Source organism: Adiantum capillus-veneris, chromosome 19, assembly GCF_014529385.1.
Source record: "Adiantum capillus-veneris isolate H3 chromosome 19, ASM1452938v2, whole genome shotgun sequence".
Taxonomy (NCBI): Eukaryota; Viridiplantae; Streptophyta; class Polypodiopsida; order Polypodiales; family Pteridaceae; genus Adiantum; species Adiantum capillus-veneris.
The window spans coordinates 21,580,554-21,598,590 of NC_140949.1; the positions used below are offsets into that span (position 1 = coordinate 21,580,554).

Below are 18,037 nucleotides of genomic sequence, written 5' to 3' on the forward strand. Positions count from 1 at the left end.
TAAAAATGTGAGAAGTAGTTTCAAAATTCGAAGGTGAATTCTTTCCAATCTAATTCATCACAAATATGAATTGTTCATGATGCTCAATAAAAAGTCTACCAAGTACTACAAACCATCAAGTTTGCGATTCTTGAAGTTTAGTATGAACTATGCTCTTTTTTCCCCCCAGTAAAAGTATCAGAATTTGTATTAAGAGAGAGAGAGATCAAAAGCCATTTGAACAGGTCAAAAAGCTGAGAGTATGGGTGTCTCAAACGGAAAATTCCCTAGGTGTCAATGGCAGGAAGATGACATTCCTCATCTGTTCAAAGGTTTGGGCTTTATTCCCTCTTTGGGCTTTGTTCCCTCTTGGAGTCGGTTAGTCTTAGGGAATTCCATAGATCAGCTTTTGGAGGGAGAGATGCAACAGATTGTTTGATCAAGCTTACCAAAGTCCCTGTATGAGAGTTCTTTTTTCTGATTTGAACTTGCAGACAAGTTGAAGCTAAAGAAGTGTCGACTCTACAATATCAATAATCAGCACGATAGAGCAAACGAATGATAATCGACAGCAGAGTTGTAGATGCCAAGATGGTCGGACTAATTGCCAATGCTGAGAGACGTATTTCTCAAATTGACGATGTTATTCAAGCCTTGCCTTGAGGTGTTTCTGATCCAATTTGAGAACAACTATTTTTATATGCCTCTCTTAGGACATCAACTATGTAGCTTGGGAGCGTACCATCCTTTTGGATATTGTAACATTTTGAACTATGCTCTTGAACATGTAGTTATGTGTGCCAAAGAACTCTATGACAAGCCTAGGACTTGAGACATTTTACAAAGAGGAAACCAAGATACCAAGCTACCACTTGGGTGATAAAGAAAGAGAGAGACCAGAATAACTGCTTAACTCACCTTAACATCCTTTTCAGTAGCTTCACACCCCACAAACTGTGGCCTTCATGTCACCTGTATGACCCACCATGTCCCCATTTGGAAGATTCACCCGCACCTACAAGCACAAATAGCCTGATGCCACATCAATCAAGAAGAAAATTCTTAACCATGAGCTTGTAAATGTTATTGAAGTCTACTCGATCATATTTGCCACTTAAAATTGCGTCCCTGGCTCTCTCCCCAATTTGGAGGGCTTTCATGCCAGGGTTTTCATTAAAAGTGATACCTTGGTCACTCTGTATCTCCACATAGGTCTCCAGCTTGTTATCAAAAAAGCTTGACCGATTCCCATTCCAGAAGAATGTAACATGTCCAAACTTCACTATCTCGTTGTCTCAAGCACTCAGAACGATTAATTTCTAAATATACTGCATGCATAGCCCTCCTTGGCATGAGGATTAACAACAAAAAGTTGATTCGTCAGGCCTCTTCCAACTGTACCTGCATGAAAATGTTCGGAGTCTTTTCTTTGCGAAGTATTCACCTGATGTCCGGTCAATTTCGGGAGGGCTCACCAAGAACTTGCTAGGGAGCTTCAACTCACCATCATATTGAAGCATACCCGCATAGTGAATTTTGGGCAAACGCACCCTATCAAAGTTATCAAAGTTCACATACTCGAGAGATTTTGCCAACATGATCATTCTGTCTGCTCTAAAGTTGAAGGTTACAACCGCATCACCATCAACAATTGGACCAACAGATTTGCCATTTTTGTCCACAATCACAAATGGAGGACAGTATTGATCATTGAATTTTGGATTATCTGCCTTCAATTGCATAAGAGATTCTATACCACTCTTGAACTTGTGAGGAGCTTCTCCCAAAACTTGTGCATCCCATCCTCTGTTTACCACATTCTAGTCATTCTATTTCACAAATTCCCAACAAAACTAACTCTTCAAGACTGCATTGCAGACCCAAATCAAAGTGAAACAATCAACAACAACAATTCCTATTGATCCTGTCTTGGCTCTTAAGATGTTTGCATGGATGCATTAAGATCCATATTGAAATCTTAGCAAGCTCTTTCAAACCAAAAGGCAATTGTCGGTATTTGGTAATCACAAGGTACCTCATAGTGATCCATAGTTACATGCATACGCCCCCCTCAAGATGCCAGTGAGGCATCCACTCCTTGTTGCCGTAACTCTTCTAAATCTTTCTCGAGCAAAATATTGGAAACTATATATGCCATTTCAATACTTCTCAAGTGAAAAAATTTATGAAAGGATGAGAGAGAGAGAGAGAGAGAGAGAGAGGACATCGATTTTTGTGGTTCAGAGGTGTACCTTGCAGAAAACCACGAGGAGGGTTAGAGGTTTGTCAAGCTCAATGTTCGTAATCATACAAGATGTCAATGTTATTAATTGTTTGTTGTTCCTGTTCAAAAAAGAAACAAATCATGCAAGTTTCCTTGCACGGGGGAGTTTGCAGAGTCCTCCCCAATTTTTATAATACGATGGAACGTGCCATTCCCACAACAGGATGCAATTCTCAGTGTGTTCATTAACTGCATTCGCAGTGTCAAAAATCACAAAATGATAATGCTTACTCACCGCGTGATTGAATGTCTGTCGTTGATGCACCTTGCATCAACGATGTTGGGCATCTCCTGCTCTTAACCCGTTGCAAGAGACGACAATGGAGGATGAAGGAGATAGTCTTGTGACTATTTGGGTGGAGGAACTTTAGGAAGAAGTGGGAATTTTTATATTTCTGCTTGTGTCAATTCAGAGCCTATCAAAATTCACTCGTCGCTTCATACGTCCAAATCTGGTGGAAGCAAGAAGGATGGCGCTCAACTGTGATAGGCACATTAACAGTGGGCAATCAATATCAACTGGTGTAAAGAGTTCAAACCAGATTATTTTTGCCATCTGCACAATATGTACTCTTGTTCTGATTAGTTCCAAACTGAAGTTTGGAAAGTTGACATCATAGAACAAATCAATCTCACCCTTCATGTGCATTACCTATTAACACCATAGTCCATGTTGTCAAGTAGTGTTTGGGACTCATCAAGCTTGCCACATTGCCAAGCACAAAATATTTCTGCAATAGCCCTACAATAGCCCCTAATTGCATAGGTGATTGCATTTGAAGGAAGGCCTTTCCTTCGCGTCTGCTAAAAACATTTGAATGCTTCGTTGCCACAACCATGTTGTGCATATCTCATGAAAACATCCTAGCCATGAAGAAGCACCTTCCTTTTGCATCTGGTGAAAAATCTGATTACTTCGTTAATGCCATAGCCATGTTGGGTATATCCTGTAGTGCACCACATTTAGCATACATATCAACCAAGGCAGTGTCAAGCACGCCATCTTTTTCCAAGAGCCTCTGACTATATAATTGTGATATTTCTTGTTAGTATCACCGTAGAAAAGCATACAAGAATGACTTCTTTTTTCAACAAACCTTGACTGAAAATATCATCAATAATTCTTTTGCCCATATTAGCGTCTTGTGTAACACCACATGCCTTCAAGATACGTGTGTAGGTAATTGCATACATGTCGACCAAGGCAGTGCCAACCATAACATTTTTTTCAACAGCCCCTGACTAACGATATCATCCTGAGTTCTTCTGTCCGTCCTAGCGTCTTCCAAATTGCAACATGCCTTCAAGATGCAAGCATAGGTGATTGCACATCTGAAGAGAGATGCTCAATTTGCATTTGCTGAAAACAGCCCAGAGCGTTCTATGTTAAGCATACCCCGCAATCAACGCGTTCCAAGAGACGACATTCGGAATAGAAAGCTCCTCAAGCACTCTTTGGTGCTTTCCCAAGAACAACACATTTCGCATACGTAATCATTGCTCCTACGTAGTGCCACAGCTTTCAAGATTCAAGCATAGGTAATTACATCAGGAGAAATGTCCTCGCTTTGCATCTTGAAAATAGCCAGCCAGCCAAAGCTCGCTAGCCAGCCAGAGCTCCCTAGTCCTATCACTGTTGGGCAATGATATGCACTTGAAGACACGAAATTTCGGACATCAAGGCACTGTTACATGCCTTCAAGACAAAAGCATAGGTGATTGCACTTGGAGAGGTGCCCTCACTTTGCATCTGTTGGAAACAGCCTAGGGCTCCATGGCATCCCACGGATCAAGGAAGACCTCGAGATAAGTGTTCAGAGGGGCGTCAGATGTGGGTGTTGGAGTGTGCATCTGGAAACCCTTCTCCCCATCAACGCAAATGTTCTTTGTGACACATAAGCTTTTCCTTATGGACTAATTGATCTTTGCTCAAGTTTTGGCCAACTTCTCACTATGCTGACAATGCAAAACCTTTTTGGAATCAACTGACAGATTTTGTGGAACCAATGCGCGTGAGGGGAATATAATTTCAAGATCTTGTTCAATGTGTAAAGGGCAACTGTGCCCAAGCCAGAATGGCCAACCCCCATCTCACTAACCTTAACTTAATATTCATTTTATCTATATACACACAACCAAAGAATAAGGGTCTGGTGTGTTGCTGCACAGCTCCATCCACTACTGTGTACTCTCCTCTCTCACTCCTCTCCGTGCATGTGCAAGCATTGCATTCTCGTCACTTGATTTGTCTGCTTTGTGGATGCGTGGTATCCCCAACAACAAATTTATTGAGCATTTCCACTTGCATTAACCCAACAGCCATATCCTGGCTTATTCCAAGATGCATTTTTTATTCTCATGCATTCAATATGTTCTACCTCCTCTTGCATCCCAGCATCTGCATAAATATTAATCTTTAAGACATATGCTGCCCCATAATGTCGGTCTAGTTGGACTACATGCTCAGAAGCAACCTTTCTGAGCTTGACATTTCCCCATTGTTGGCAAGCACCTAGAAGGGAGACCCAAACTGGACGATGATCAGACGACGGCATCATCGTAATTACTCTCAGTAATTACTCTGATTTCTTTGTCAAAGAGCCTTGTACGTACAAAAAGATCAACCATGCAAGTATAGTGTTCTTTGTTTGGTGCAATGTCATGTTTTTCCCTCATGATATCAAAATGCATCTGACCCTCATCGACTAAACCTGAGTGGCTACATGCATAGAGCACATTGACATAAGTGATTGCATTGGGGGAAATGCCATCTTGCTGCATGCATTGAAACAGTCCAGAGATTCATTACCCGCCCTTGCTGAGCATATCCTCGTATAAGTGCAGTCCAAGAAACTACATTTGGGGATAAACCCTCCCTCCACATTCGCTGAAAACACCCCTTAGCTTCCTGGCCCTGCCCCTGTCAGACATATCCTGTAATTAGTGCAGTCCAAGAGACTTCATTCCGGACAGAAAGTTGGGTCAAGAACTTGTTGTGCTTTCAAAAGTACACCACACTTTGCATACATGTCAAGCAAAGCATTGCCAAGCACGACATCTTTTTGTAACAGCCCCTACCTAACAATCTCATCACGACTCTGCTTGCCCATGATAGCATTTTGCATCATGCTTCATGCCTTCAAAACACAAGAAAAGGTGACTGCATCTGGAGAGAATCCCTCACTTTGCATCCGATGAAAACAACCAAGCACTTCCTGGCCCTGATCTTGTTGGGCATATCCTGCAATCAATGCAGTCTAAGAGACTGCATCCTAGACACAAAGCTCGTCAAGAACTTGTTGTGCTTTGGAAAGTACACTACACTTGGCATACATGTCAACCAAAGCATTACCAAGCACGACAGTTTTTTGCAACAACCCCCGACTAACAAGCTCATCATGAATTTGTTTTCCTGTGTCGACGTCTTTCAAAGTGCCACATGCCTTCAAAATGCAAGCATAGGTGACTGCATCTAGAGAGAAGCCCTCGCTTCGCATCCGTTGTAAACATCCCAATGCTTCTTGGCCCTGCCCCTGTTGGGCATAACCTGCAGTCAATGCATTCCAAGAGACCGCATCTCGATCAGGAAGCTCGTCAAGAACTTGTTGAGCTTTCAAAAGTACACCACACTTGGCATACATGTCAACCAAAGCATTGCCAAGCATGACAGTTCTTTTCAACAGCCCCTGATTGGCAATCTCAACGTGAATTTGTTTGCCCATATCAATGTCTCGCATAATGCCACATGCCTTCAAAATGCAAGCATAGGTGACTGCATCTGGAGAGAAACCCTCACTTCGCATACACTGGAAACAATTGAAAGTTTCTTGGCCCTGGCCTTGTTGGGCATATCCTGCAATTAATGCAGTCCAAGAGATGACGTCTCAGTTGGGAAGATCGTCCATAACTTGTTGTGCTTTCCAAAGTACACCACAATTAGCATACATGTATACCAACACATTGCCAAGCACGACATTCTTCTCCAACAACCTCTGACTAACAATCTCGTCATTAATTTGTTTGCCCAGATCAACGTCTAGAATAATACCGCATGCCTCAAGGCACAAGCATAGGTGACTACATCCGGAGAGAGGCCCTCTCTTCGCAAGCGATGAAAACAACCCAGAGCTTCGTGACCCTACCCATGTCGGGCATATCCTGCAATAAGTGCAATCCAACCAACGACATCCCAGATTGGAAGCTCATCAACAACTTGTTGTGCCTTGACAAGTGCACCGCACTTAACATACATACTGGCCAACAAGCTCTGTAACCTGCGAACTGCTTGTGGAGAAGATCGAATTGCTCTTGACAGCAACGCAGAATGCTTTTTTTAATTCGTTATTTTATTCACTTGGTAGCTTTTGACGGCGTAGTTTTTTTTAGAGCTTTCAGTGCTGAGGTCAAAAAGACCAACCATGCAAGTATAGTGTTCTTTGTTTGGTGCAATGTCATGTTTTTCCCTCATGTTATCAAAATGCATCAGACCCTCATAGACTAAACCTGAGTGCCTACAAGCATAGAGCACATTGACATAAGTGATTGCATTGGGGGAAATTCCATCTTGCTGCATGCATTGAAAACAGTCCAGAGCTTCGTTGGCCCGCCCTTGTTGGGCATATCCTCCTATAAGTGCAGTCCAAGAAACTACATTTGGGGAGAAACCCTCCCTTCGCATTCGCTGAAAACACCCCTTAGCTTCCTGGCCCTGCCCTAATCGGGCATATCCTGTAATCAGTGCATTCCAAGAAACTTCATTCCGGACAGAAAGATGGTCAAGAACTTGTCGTGCTTTCAAAAGTACACCACACTTGGCATACATGTCAAGCAAGCATTGCCAAGCACGACATCTTTTTGTAACAGCCCCTGCCTAACAATCTCATCATGACTCTGCTTGCCCATGATAGCGTTTTGCATCATGCCGCATGCCTTCAAAACACAAGCACACGTGACCGCATCCGGAGAGAAGCCCTTACTTTGCATCCGATGAAAACAGCCAAGCACTTCCTGGCCCTGATCTTGTTGGGCATATCCTGCAATCAATGCATTCCAAGAGACTGCATCCCGGACATAAAGCTCGTCAAGAAGTTGTTGTGCTTGGGAATGTACATTACACTTGGCATATATGTCAACCAAAGCATTACCAAGACAATTTTTTGCAACAGCCCTCGACTAACAAGCTCATTGAATTTGTTTTCCTGTGTCGACGTCTTTCAAAGTGCCACATGCCTTTAAAATGCAACCATAGGTGACTGCATCTGGAGAGAAGCCCTCGCTTCACATCCGCTAGAAACATCCCAATGCTTCTTGGCCCTGCCCCTGTTAAGCATAACCTGTAGTCAATGCATTCCAAGAGACCGCATCTCGATCAGAAAGCTCATGAAGAACTTGTTGAGCTTTCAAAAGTACACCACACTTGGCATACATGTCAACCAAAGCATTGCCAAGCATGACAGTTCTTTTCAACTGAATGTGGAGAGAAACCCTCACTTCGCATACAATGGAAACAATTCAAAGTTTCATGGCCTTGGCCTTGTTGGGCATATCCTGCGATTAATGCAGTCCAAGAGATGACATCTCAGTTGGGAAGCTCGTCCAAAACTTGTTGTGCTTTCCAAAGTACACCACAATTAGCATATATGTATACCAACGCATTGCCAAGCACGGCATTCTTCTCCAACAACCTTTGACTAACAATCTCGTCATGAATTTGTTTGCCCAGATCAACGTCTTGAATAATACCGCATGCCTTCAAGGCACAAGCATAGGTGACCGCATCAGGAGACAGGCCCTCGCTTCGCAAGCGATGAAAATAGCCCAGAGCTTTGTGACCCTGCCCATGTCGGGCATATCCAACAAGTGCAGTCCAACTGACGACATCCCGGAGTGGAAGCTCATCAACAACTTGTTGTGCCGTGACAAGTGCACCGCACTTAATATACATACTGGCCAACAAGCTCTCCAACCGACGACAACCTGGACTAGAAGCTCATCAACAACTTGTTGTGCCTCGACAAGTGCACCGCACTTAACATACATACTGGCCAACAAGCTCTGTAACCCGCGAACTGCTTGTGGAGAAGATCGAATTGCTCCTAAGAGCAACGCAAAATGCTTGTTTTAATTCGTTATTTTATTCACTTGGTAGCTTTTGACGGCGTAGTTTTTTTTAGAGCTTTTCAGTGCTGGGGTCAAAAAGATAAACCATGCAAGTATAGTGTTCTTTGTTTAGTGCAATGTCATGTTTTTCCCTCATGTTATCAAAATGCATCTGACCCTCATAGACTAAACCTGAGTGGCTACATGCATACACATTGACATAAGTGATTGCATTGGGGGAAATGCCATCTTGCTGCATGCATTGAAAACACTACAGAGCTTCGTTGGCCCGCCCTTGCTGGGCATGTCCTCCTATCAGTGCAGTCCAAGAAACTACATTGGGGGAGAAACCCTCCCACCGCATTCGTTGAAAACACCCCTTAGCTTCATGGCTCTACCCTTGTCGGGCATATCCTGTAATCAGTGCATTCCAAGAGACTTCATTCCGGACAGAAAGCTGGTCAAGAACTTGTTGTGCTTTCAAAAGTACACCACACTTGGCATACATGTCAAGCAAAGCATTGCCAAGCACGACATCTTTTCGTAACAGCCCCTGCCTAACAATCTCATCATGACTCTGCTTGCCCATCATAGCGTTTTTCATCATGCCGCATGCCTTCAAAACACAAGCACAAGTGACCGCATCCGGAGAGAAGCCCTTACTTTGCATCCGATGAAAACAGCCAAGCACTTCCTGGCCCTGATCTTGTTGGGCATATCCTGCAATCAATGCATTCCAAGAGACTGCATCCTGGACATAAATCTCGTCAAGAAGTTGTTGTGCTTTGGAATGTACATTACACTTGGCATATATGTCAACCAAAGCATTGCCAAGACAATTTTTTGCAACAGCCCTCGACTTACAAGCTCATCATGAATTTGTTTTCCTGTGTCGACGTCTTTCAAAGTGCCACATGCCTTCAAAATGCAAGCATAGGTGACTGCATCTGGAGAGAAGCCCTCGCTTCGCATCCGCTAGAAACATCCCAATGCTTCTTGGCCCTGCCCCTGTTGGGCATAACTTGTAGTCAATGCATTCCAAGAGACCGCATCTCGATCAAGAAGCTCGTGAAGAACTTGTTGAGCTTTCAAAAGTACACCACACTTGGCATACATGTCAACCAAAGCATTGCCAAGCATGACAGTTCTTTTCAACTGTATGTGGAGAGAAACCCTCACTTTGCATACAATGGAAACAATTCAAAGTTTCCTGGCCCTGGCCTTGTTGGGCATATCCTGCGATTAATGCAGTCCAAGAGATGACATCTCGGTTGGGAAGCTCGTCCAGAACTTGTTGTGCTTTCCAAAGTACACCACAATTAGCATATATGTATACCAACGCATTGCCAAGCACGGTATTCTTCTCCAACAACCTTTGACTAACAATCTCGTCATGAATTTGTGTGCCCAGATCAATGTCTTGAATAATACCGCATGCCTTCAAGGCACAAGCATAGGTGACCGCATCAAGAGACAGGCCCTCGCTTCGCAAGCGATGAAAATAGCCCAGAGCTTCGTGACCCTGCCCATGTCGGGCATATCCAATAAGTGCAGTCCAACTAACGACATCCCGGACTGGAAGCTCATCAACAACTTGTTGTGCCGTGACAAGTGCACCGCACTTAATTTACATATTGGCCAACAAGCTCTCCAACCGACGACAACCCGGACTAGAAGTTCATCAACAACTTGTTGTGCCTCGACAAGTGCACCGCACTTAACATACATACTGGCCAACAAGCTCTGTAACCCGCGAACTGCTTGTGGAGAAGATGGAATTGCTCCTAAGAGCAATGCAGAATGCTTGTTTTAATTCGTTATTTTATTCACTCAGTAGCTTTTGACGGTGTAGTTTTTTTTAGAGCTTTTCAATGCTGGGGTAAAAAAGATCAACCATGCAAGTATAGTGTTCTTTGGTTAGTGCAATGTCATGTTTTTCCCTCATGTTATCAAAATGCATCTGACCCTCATAGACTAAACTTTAGTGGCTACATGCATAGAGCACATTGACATAAGTGATTGCATTGGGGGAAATGCCATCTTGCTGCATGCATTGAAAACACTCTAGAGCTTCGTTGGCAAGCCCTTGCTGGGCATATCCTCCTATCAGTGCAGTCCAAGAAACTACATTGGGGGAGAAACCCTCCCACCGCATTCGCTAAAAACACCCCTTAGCTTCTTGGCCCTGCCCTTGTCGGGCATATCCTGTAATCAGTGCATTCCAAGAGACTTCATTCCGGACAGAAAGCTGGTCAAGAACTTGTTGTGCTTTCAAAAGTACACCACACTTGGCATACATGTCAAGCAAAGCATTGCCAAGCACGATATCTTTTTGTAACAGCCCCTGCCTAACAATCTCATCATGACTCTGCTTGCCCATGATAGCGTTTGGCATCATGCCGCATGCCTTCAAAACACAAGCACAGGTGACCGCATCCGGAGAGAAGCCCTTACTTTGCATCCGATGAAAACAGCCAAGCACTTCCTGGCCCTGATCTTGTTGGGCATATCCTGCAATCAATGCATTCCAAGAGACTGCATCCCGGACATAAAGCTCGTCAAGAAGTTGTTGTGCTTTGGAATGTACATTACACTTGGCATATATGTCAACCAAAGCATTACCAAGACAATTTTTTGCAACAGCCCTCGACTAACAAGCTCATTGAATTTGTTTTCCTATGTTGACGTCTTTCAAAGTGCCACATGCCTTCAAAATGCAACCATAGGTGACTGCATCTGGAGAGAAGCCCTCGCTTCGCATCCGCTAGAAACATCCCAATGCTTCTTGGCCTTGCCCCTGTTGGGCATAACCTGTAGTCAATGCATTCCAAGAGACCGCATCTCGATCAGGAAGCTCGTGAAGAACTTGTTGAGCTTTCAAAAGTACACCACACTTGGCATACATGTCAACCAAAGCATTGCCAAGCATGACAGTTCTTTTCAACTGCATGTGGAGAGAAACCCTCACTTCGCATACAATGGAAACAATTCAAAGTTTCATGGCCCTGGCCTTGTTGGGCATATCCTGCAATTAATGCAGTCCAAGAGATGACATCTCGGTTGGGAAGCTTGTCTAGAACTTGTTGTGCTTTCCAAAGTACACCACAATTAGCATATATGTATACCAACGCATTGCCAAGCACGACATTCTTCTCCAACAACCTTTGATTAACAATCTCGTCATGAATTTGTTTGCCTAGATCAACGTCTTGAATAATACCGCATGCCTTCAAGGCACAAGCATAGGTGACCGCATCAGGAGACAGGCCCTCGCTTCGCAAGCGATGAAAATAGCCCATAGCTTCGTGACCCTGCCCATGTCGGGCATATCCAATAACTGCAATCCAAGCGACGACATCCCGGACTGGAAGCTCATCAACAACTTGTTGTGCCGTGACAAGTGCACCGCACTTAACATACATACTGGCCAACAAGCTCTGTAACCTGCGAACTGCTTGTGGAGAAGATCGAATTGCTCCTGAGAGCAACGCAGAATGCTTTTTTTACTTCGTTATTTTATTCACTTGGTAGCTTTTGACAGCGTAGTTTTTTTTGAGAGCTTTTCAATGTTTGGGTTTTTTTTTAAAAAGAGGAGCCACATGGGCTAACGACATGCTAGGGATTTGGAATTGCCCATCACACTAACGAAGTAATGAGGACCCTAAGGATGGGTTTAGACTAGGCGACGGACGAAAAAAGCAAAGGGGCGTTCTTCCTCCATGGCAAAATTTAATTGGCTGGAGTTGAGGCACTCTTCCGCCGGACCCTCCGTTTTTCTTCCAACCCCCCCCAAGAGTTGATGGCCTCTCTCAGCCCCCTTCACTTTTTCACTTTTCCTCCTCCACACTGTTCACACTAGACGGTGGCACATTTAAGAAACCTTGTTTCTTCCGCCGGTTCAGTCTGAACCCAGCCTAAGCTCGCACAATTAAGACCAACTCCGTTTGCAGTTTAAAAAACTGGGCTTTAAAACCTCTTATGTATAGAGAGAGAGAGAGAAAATATATACTGAGAGAGAAGGGTCTCTCTGCGCAACGTTGGGTGAGATGGCGTTGAGAGAGGAAATTGCCGAAGAAGAAGACGACGTTGGTGGTAGCAGGGACCCTGTAGTGAGTGGTACAGGGAAAAGGCCTCATGAAGAGCAGGAAGACGCAGGCCCTGGAGATGCAGACGGTGATGAAGAATATCAGGAGTATGTGCCTGTCAAGAAGAGAAAACAGCTTGAAGCCCAGAAATTCCTGCAGAGAAAGGGCCGTGGCCTTGCGTCCTCTACCACTGAGGATGGAGATGAACAAGGTATTTCTGAGTCAAAACCTAGTCTTCTTGTTAAAGCCTCCCAGCTCAAGAAGGATCTCCCTGAAATTAGTGCCACGGAGCAGCTTGTCAACCAGGAGAAAGAGATGATTGAGCGGCTCTCAGAGCGCAAGACACTCATGTCTGTACGTGAACTCGCTAAGGGCATTCAGTACACAGAATCCATGGAGACGGGCTGGAAACCCCCTTCCCATGTTCGCCACATGAGTGAGAAAGAGTGCGAGGAGATTCGCAAGCAATGGCACATCCTTGTTGAAGGGGAGGGCATTCCTCCCCCTTGCAAGAACTTTAAGGACATGCGCCTCCCTGATGCTATTCTTCAAAAGCTCAAGAACAAGGGCATCACCCGGCCGACTCCCATCCAGGTGCAAGGCCTCCCTGTTATTCTGTCTGGTAGAGACATGATTGGGATTGCCTTCACTGGCTCAGGTAAGACTCTTGTGTTTATCTTACCCTTGATTATGCTGGCCTTGCAAGAAGAATTGAGGATGCCTCTCCATGGCGGGGAGGGCCCCCTTGGAATGGTTGTGTGTCCATCACGCGAGCTTGCAAGGCAGACCTTTGATGTGGTGGAAGAGTTTGTATCAGTGCTGAAGAGTAAGGGAGGATACCCAGACCTTAGGTCCATGCTTTGCATAGGGGGCATTGACATGCGATCTCAGCTTGAAGTTGTCAAGAGAGGTGTTCACATTGTGGTCGCCACCCCCGGAAGACTGAAAGATATGCTGGCAAAGAAACGGATGAATCTTGACAACTGCAAATATCTGACACTGGATGAGGCAGATAGGCTCATAGATCTGGGATTTGAAGAGGACATCCGAGAGGTGTTCGACCATTTCAAGGCTCAGAGGCAGACACTCCTTTTTTCTGCAACCATGCCAAAGAAAATTCAAAATTTTGCAAAGAGTGCCCTAGTGAAACCTGTTATAGTGAATGTTGGGAGGGCAGGTGCTGCTAATCTGGATGTCATTCAAGAAGTAGAGTATGTAAAGCAAGAAGCCAAGATGGTGTACCTTCTAGAATGCTTGCAGAAAACCCCTCCACCTGTGTTGATTTTTTGCGAGAACAAGGCAGATGTGGACGCCATTCATGAGTACCTGCTTAGAAAAGGGGTTGAAGCTGTTGCCATACATGGAGGAAAAGATCAAGAGGACCGAGAGTATGCCATTGCATCCTTCAAAGCTGGTAAGAAGGACGTCTTAGTTGCTACGGACGTGGCCTCCAAGGGTTTGGACTTCCCAGATATTCAGCATGTGATAAACTATGATATGCCAGCAGAGATTGAAAACTATGTTCACAGGATAGGTCGTACTGGACGTTGTGGCAAGACTGGCATCGCCACATCATTCATCAACAAGAATCAGAGTGAGACTATACTTCTTGACTTGAAGCATCTATTGAAGGAGGCAAAGCAGAGGATACCCCCAGTTTTGGCTACTCTTGATGACCCTATGGAAGATGTTGAAGAGCTGGCAAAGGCAAGCGGTGTGAAAGGGTGTGCCTACTGTGGTGGATTGGGTCATCGGATTGGAGAATGCCCCAAGTTGGAGCATCAGAAGAGCCAGGCTATTGCAGGGACAAGAAGAGACTATCTTGGTTCGGGAGGTTATGGAGGAGAGATTTAATGGAAATGACTATTTTTGTATGAATATTGCAAGTTCAGGCATTGGAAATCCTCTGATAACTATGCTATGAATTCTACATGCAGAGCTTTTCTTCGACCTCATAATGTAATCTCTTGATGTTATGTTGCCATTCTATAACTCGTGTCGGACGTACATTGAGTTCAGTAAAGCATCTCAAGCAAAAAAAAGAGATTTTATCTTTTACTGCAAAGTGGTCTGTAAATTAGGGCTCTACTAAAATTTTACACAAAGTATCCATATCTCACTGCCTTAGGTGCCACAAGGAGTCTCTTAAGTCCATTCAGCCGCAACAAGGCTAGAACTTTGTTGCTTTTTGTAAGTCTGGACTGTGTGTATGTATTACCTGAGTATCAAAGCACGCCTTTCAGTCTTGTTACACGGTCTTTGTTTTTGGTATACAGCGGCAAGAATATGGGCGTTGCAGCGAAGCTACTATAAAAACAACGATGGAAAAAGAGCGAAAGGGAGGAAAGTTGTAAGGGTTCTATCTTCCTGGGGACACATTTTGTGGGTTGATGGAGGCTTCACGGATTAAGCATGTTATTGGTTGCATTGGGGCAAGCAAAAGCAGAAAATTTACTGATATGCGTCCCGAATTCAGAAACTTGGTGCAAGAGCTTTACTTGAGGCTTGAGTACGGCTTGAGGCCAAATAGAGGATCCCTTGTGGACTGTATGTCAACATTGCTGTGAATTTTTATATAGAGTTGCAGAGTTAAAAATATCATGAGGAGCCTGTTAAGAGCACTGCCCATTACTTTGAAGTTTCAGGACCAGTTTGGTAACCCAAGCATTGGCTGATTAATTTGACAAAGATTTTGGTGACCTTTCATGTTGAACAACTGCGGAGTTCCATTAAATATGCTAGCAGATCTTTTATTTGGTAGTAGGTAGTACCAAGGAATGCTGATTTGCAAACTGGGGTTGGCTTAATTGGGTTGATGATGACAGTGCCTTGTGCACCACTAAACTTGGCACCAACTTACGAATGGAAATTTTCAGAGGCATGCCAAACACACTGCCCTCTTTGCAAGTCAACATTGCAGTGCCGTTGTTCCGTTATCTTAGGCTTAATGCTCTATGAATTAGGTTGAAATTTTCAGTATAACAAAATTCCCACCTATGCGTCTTTTTGAAGAGTGCTCAAATCAATTTTTTTGCTTCAAAAAGATAAATATAGCAAGGCCAACAAGTGAAATTTTCACGAGGCCTACCATATACACAACCCTTTTTACAAGTCATTATTGCAAATACACTTCTTTCATTATCTTATTCTTAATTTTCCATCCATTTGATTTGGGTCTTCTCTATGATAGCATTTTCATCAATGGTTTTACACACTTGGTAATGAGTGTTACTCATCTCTTTCATCAACCAAACTCCCAAGTGAAGAAGAGTATTCATTACTAAGGCTTTTCTCTTTGGGCAAGCTAAAAGGGCAAGGCTTATTAGTCTGCGCATGGTGTTAATATACCACGTGAGTTCAGAAGAAGGGGTACGTTATGAAGAGAATGGGATATAAGTGGGCCTTTTTATTTGGCAATTTAAAGAAATACTTAAAACTTAATCAAGCTTTAACCAAAAGGTAGAATGGTGGGGTAGATAGCTTAGACATGCTTAGATAAAATTACTTTTTCTTTTTTCTTGAAGAGTATATGTAGATATTATCAGATCTGGTTGGAGTTACTCTCCCCTCCAAATGTACCTTTTCAATTTTCAAATATTAAAAAGCTTCCTCTTATTCTTTCTCTTCTCTCTTTCTTCTTCTTTCTCTCCTTCTAAAAGTTTCCCAAGCTCTCTCTCTCTCTCTCTCTCTCTCTCTCTCCAGCTGCTAAAAAGTGCAAATTTGCAATCTTTATCCTCACTCTCTTTAAAACGCATTGGCATCTATTTCTTTTCTCTTAGTTTCATGCTAGGACACCTTTTTGTGAAGTAGTTTACCACTCACCATTTTAACTTTGTACATCTTCTTTGAGATTTGCAACCTCTGCTAAAAAGTGCAAATTTGCAATCTTTATCCTCACTCTCTGTAAAACGCATTGGCATCTATTTCATTTCTCTTAGTTTCATGCTAGGACACCTTTTTGTGAAGTAGTTTACCACTCACCATTTTAACTTTGTACATCTTCTTTGAGATTTGTAACCTCTTCCTCCATAGCTACAAGTTTCTTTTAAAAGACCTACAACTCTTTCTTCATAGCTACAACCTCTCCTTTTAGATCTATAACCTCTTTCCATAGCTTCAACATCTCCTTTTAAACCAACAACCTCTTTCTCCATAGGTCCAACGTCTCTTTGTAGAGCTACAATTTCTTTCTCCATAGCTCCAACATCTCTTTCCTTGAACAAAGTTCCCTACCTCACTTTTGTTCTCTTCCCAAGCTTACATCTCTCTTTCGAGTTTTGTAACCTCTTTCTTGATGTGCAACATTAACTTCCCTACTCTGACTCCTTATCACTTTCAAGATCTCTTTCCACAATTGTTGTAACATGTGTGTGTGTGTGTGTGTGTGTGTGTGTGTGTGTGTGTGTGTGTGTGTGTGTGTGTGTGTGTGAACTATGCACTATGCAAGTAATTTTTAGCAGGAGTGTGTTTACTCATAACTACCAAAGGATTACAATGGAGTAGAGATCTACTTTACATGGTGTCAATGCAGTGGAATGAAAGGGGTGCATGTAAGCATTATCAAGGGTCACAAATTTTCAAGGTTGTCAAAGGATCCTTGGGTAAGTGCAAGTTCTTGCAAAGTGTGTGTGGTTAGTGTATTTCCCCCTTTTTTTGTTTTAAAATTAGGACTCTTTATTAATCACTTTTAACAAATTCTATATATTCAACAACATTGGGAACTCGTATTAGTACCTCCAAAAGAGTCATTTATAAGATGCTAATCAATGGCTTGGGAAACTTGACTTCAATGCATTTCATCAATGTAGGCCACAAGTATGAAAATTTGGCTTAAATTCAACAATATTCAAATACTTGCTCTTGGAAGAGGTAAAGTGTTGAATTCTCATATTGCTATGGATTTAAGAGGCTCACATTGTATTTAGCTTTTGATACTATACATCTTTGTGTTCATATTTAATTTGCAAAAGGTGTATCACAAAAGTCAATAACTTGAAATTTCATAGAGATTATGTCAGCAACATTTGAATGCTCAAGCCCTAGGGAGATAAAATCAATCACTTAGTGGCTATTGCAGACCAAGAATGAACCAAACCAAGCTGGACATTCAAGTGTGGAACCAAACTTCAACAACCAGATTGAAGGTTTCTGCTGAAGTTGCAACAAATGAAAGACAAGATGAAGGGGCCAAAGAGGTGGAGCAATACAATAAAATGGGAGGTACCCTTTGTCATGGTGATAGGACAGAGACCTGAGAACCTAGCTCTATTTCCTATGTTTTGAACACTTATGTAGATGTATCATATGCTAAGCGAGTGGGTTCATCTAGTTACTTAATGCAATACAATCTTTAACATCTTACATTGTTCATCTCTTTACTTGCTTTGCTCTTTGTCATTGTCTTGAAGTACTTTATGTTATTATTTAATTAGTGGTTAATTACTTGTCTTGAAATACTAAAGTTTCTCCCATTTTTTAGGCCCCATCGAAATTTGTATCGAGGCTCATATTAACCAGAAACTCTTGTAGTTGACATGTTTCTGTACATAAGTGGATGCCAATGGTGCCTAGTGAAAGGTTGTTCACAAGG

The 18,037-nt window shown here is 43.0% G+C and overlaps 2 protein-coding genes and 1 pseudogene across 2 annotated transcripts; 1 reads left to right on the forward strand and 2 right to left on the reverse strand.

The window, feature by feature from the left end:
- Positions 1 to 381: 381 nt before the first annotated feature.
- LOC147433677 (2,3-bisphosphoglycerate-independent phosphoglycerate mutase-like) lies at positions 382 to 2,041 on the reverse strand (annotated as a pseudogene).
- Positions 2,042 to 6,401: 4,360 nt separating this feature from the next.
- On the reverse strand, positions 6,402 to 11,784 carry LOC147433678 (pentatricopeptide repeat-containing protein At4g18520, chloroplastic-like). Its single transcript, XM_086489527.1, has 11 exons — positions 11,488 to 11,784; positions 10,679 to 10,955; positions 10,028 to 10,146; positions 9,699 to 9,983; positions 9,227 to 9,280; positions 8,888 to 9,113; positions 8,240 to 8,358; positions 8,006 to 8,195; positions 7,102 to 7,296; positions 6,681 to 6,991; positions 6,402 to 6,590 (listed from the first exon to the last, which is right to left on the reverse strand). The coding sequence occupies exons 1-11, from the start codon at positions 11,782 to 11,784 to the stop codon at positions 6,402 to 6,404; spliced, it is 2,262 nt and encodes a 753-aa protein (XP_086345653.1).
- Positions 11,785 to 12,325: 541 nt separating this feature from the next.
- LOC147433679 (DEAD-box ATP-dependent RNA helicase 35-like) lies at positions 12,326 to 14,512 on the forward strand. The gene has a single exon (XM_086490315.1). It carries the CDS (start codon positions 12,409 to 12,411, stop codon positions 14,299 to 14,301), a length of 1,893 nt encoding a protein of 630 aa, XP_086346441.1. The 5' UTR covers positions 12,326 to 12,408; the 3' UTR covers positions 14,302 to 14,512.
- Positions 14,513 to 18,037: the final 3,525 nt, after the last annotated feature.